The sequence below is a fragment of the Rhincodon typus genome, unplaced genomic scaffold, assembly GCF_021869965.1.
Source record: "Rhincodon typus isolate 14 unplaced genomic scaffold, sRhiTyp1.1 hic_rhity00004385, whole genome shotgun sequence".
In the NCBI taxonomy this organism is placed as follows: Eukaryota; Metazoa; Chordata; class Chondrichthyes; order Orectolobiformes; family Rhincodontidae; genus Rhincodon; species Rhincodon typus.
The window spans coordinates 10,164-13,108 of NW_025970023.1; the positions used below are offsets into that span (position 1 = coordinate 10,164).

Sequence of the window (2,945 nt, forward strand, 5' to 3'; positions counted from 1 at the left end):
GATGGAGGGATAGGAGATTAGAGGGATGGTCCCCGATGGAGGGATAGCAGATTAGAGGGATGGTCCCCTACAGACAGTTAGAAGATTAGAGTGGGTTTCAATCATCTGTAAAGCCTTTATCCTGAGATTGCTTTCCTTGGAAAATTAAGGAAATGTCCTGACCTTAGTAGAGGACTGTCACCAGTTATTGCCCAAAATTCCATGCTGCTGGTTTTGATTGGCCGTGCTTGTGCCTCGTTCCCATTTCTCCTGTGTCAGCTCTGCAAATGTTGCAGGCTGGGAACCAGCATGCAGGATCTTCCAGTTGTCACAGGGTTAACCCAAGACTCCTTCGATCGAAGTCAAATGCACACAGTCTTTCCATCAGAATGCCCATGAACATATGTGACATATTGTCCATTTGCAAATTGTGTTGAGTCTAATGTTGAACATTATTTCCCCACAGGACTGTGAACAGGGTACTGCCCGATGTATTGATTTCCAATGCCCTCTACAAATTCTAAACACAACAACCAGAGTGAAAATAGGTGCCCGACTGTGGAACAGCACCTTTCTGGAGGTGAGCCATTCCAGCAATTGTATGATGAGATTAATTTAATGCCAGTTTGATGGAAGTAAGGTCTTTAGCTCTGCTATTGGTGAGGTTCATCAAGGAAATGGAGTTGGATGAGCGTCAGTCTAATTCCTGGTGACTATAACTCCAGAGTTTAAAACTGGCCAAACATTAGAACCAAATATAGTTGTTATTATTGAAGGTGGGTAGGAGAAGAATCACTCAAGACCCAATTTGAAGACCAGAACAGGTACAAGGAGCTGACTGCTGTCCTCCTGTGTCCCTCATTGACATGAGATTGTCCATTCCACTGTGAGGACAGAGGGTCACCAAAAGGTGGGAAACTGAAACATCATATCTTTCAGGTAAAACCTTCTTCTGGGTTGGATTTAAGGCCCCTTATTGGACCAGAGCCAAGGGCATTTGAATAACCCAGCTCCTGACCTCATTCCAGCCTTGGTTCAAACATGGACAAAAGAGCTGAATTCCAGAGGTGAGGTGAGAGTGACAGCCCTTGACATCAAGGAGCCCTAGCAAAATTGGAATCAATGGGTATCAGGGGGCGAACTCTCTGTTGGTTGGAATTATACCTGACACATTGGAAGATGGTTGTGGTTGTTGGAGGTCAGTTATCTCAGGTCCAGGACATCTCTGCATGAGTTCCTCAGGGCAGTGTCCTCGGCCCAACCATCTTCAGCTGCTTCATCAATGACCTTCCTTCCATCATAAGGTCAGAAGTGGGGATGTTTGCTGATGATTACACAATGTTCAGCACCATTCGCCACTCCTCAGATACTGAAACAGTCCGTGTTCAAATGCAACAAGATCTGAACAATTTCCAGGCTTGGGCTGACAAGTGGCAAATAACATTTGTACCACACAAATATCAGGCTGCAACCATCTGGAATTCTCTCCCTAATGGTATTGTAGGTCTCCCAACAGCTTACAGACTGCAGCGGTTCAAGAAGACAGCTCACCACCACCTTCTCAAGGGGCAACTAGGGACGGGGAAATAAATGCTGGGCCCAGCCAATGATGCCCACATCCTTGAAAAACGAGAAAAAAGGAACTGTAGTTCCGTCCTAATGTGTACAGAGCAGCTGACCTCCCTTACTCTGAGGGGCTTAAGAGAGAAAATAGGGGCCAAGTTCCAATCTCTGAGTGTGAGCCTCTTTGTGCAAGGTGTCCCTGTGTATGTATTGGAGGCTGTCTCAGCTCCAAGGTGCAGGGTGGTGACCTGATAAGGTACTGAAAGGGTGCCAGCCCATCTTTTGAACAACTCCTTCTTGTATCTTGAGGCTCTCCAACCATTTGAGAGCCACGCCGATGTCTGAACTTGTGCTGCTGCAAATCCTACTTCCTCAACTTGCTGACCGCAGTCAGGAATGAATGGGCTGGGAAGGAGGAAGTGATGGACTTGCTTTAATGAAGACCTGTTGTTAACATTTCAGGAGTACGCTTCATACAGTTCCATCAAACTGACCATCCGTGCCAACATCAGCGTGAAGTCAAGTATCAGAAACCTAAAGGTGAAGGAAGCTGCTGCTGAGGTACAGATATCGCTCCAAATCTCACCTTTGCTGAAGGCTTCAACACAATATTTTGGAATATTTCAACACAAGGCCACAGGGCTGTCTGACCTTATCCTTGGACAACAATCAGGAAGGGGATCAAGGGTTAAAGGGAAAAGGCACGAGAGTGGAGTTGAGGATGACCAGATCGATCATGATCCCATTGAATGGTGGAGCAGACTCGATGGGCTGAATGGCCTACTTCTGTTCCTCTGTCTTATGGGAACATGTGCCATAGCATCACCACCAATAAGGCTCACAAGGGTTAGAAACACAGACCATCGGAAGTTTGTCTCCCTGGCTCACCCGCTGTGAGCTTGGCAAAACATATTGACAGTGTAAACCACGAGGAAGGTCCAATTTTAAGAATTGAAGCTGGATTTCCCTCACTCCTCTGCTTTTCAATTGGGAGACAATTGGAAAGCGTCACCAGCTAGCTGCTCCCCGTCCTTCCTGCTGTTACACCCCCACCCCCACTCCTTCCTCTTACCTTCACTCACCCACCTTCCCCTATCCCTTCCTTATCCCTCACCGTCTCCTCCACTTTCGCCCCACCAGCAGAAATGTCTGTGGGGCCCTTGTGGAGAGAGAAAGATACAGCAGGGGTGAGGGGCTCCAGCTACAATGTCATCCTGAGCTGGAGGACGAGAAATGGCAAGACTGCTATCATGATAAGGATCCCTGACTAGGTCATCCTGCACTTTTCCACAGCCTGTTTCATGGGCTTAACGTACAGGAGAAGAACATTACATAGCAAGAGGGTAAAATGGTAAGAAGGTGTAGAGCTGGATGAACACAGCAGGCCAAGCAGCATCAGAGGA

At 47.3% G+C, this 2,945-nt stretch overlaps 1 protein-coding gene across 1 annotated transcript in view; it reads left to right on the forward strand.

The window, feature by feature from the left end:
- LOC109938667 (integrin alpha-7-like) overlaps positions 1-2,103 on the forward strand; it is a gene marked incomplete at its 3' end in the record, with an annotated part of 12,260 nt that extends 10,157 nt beyond the window's left edge. The window contains exons 8-9 of the mRNA XM_048593882.1: positions 446-559; positions 2,005-2,103. Coding sequence (XP_048449839.1) covers positions 446-559; positions 2,005-2,103 — 213 coding nt within the window. The remainder of the gene's footprint in view (positions 1-445; positions 560-2,004) is intronic.
- Between the last annotated feature and the right edge of the window lie 842 nt (positions 2,104-2,945).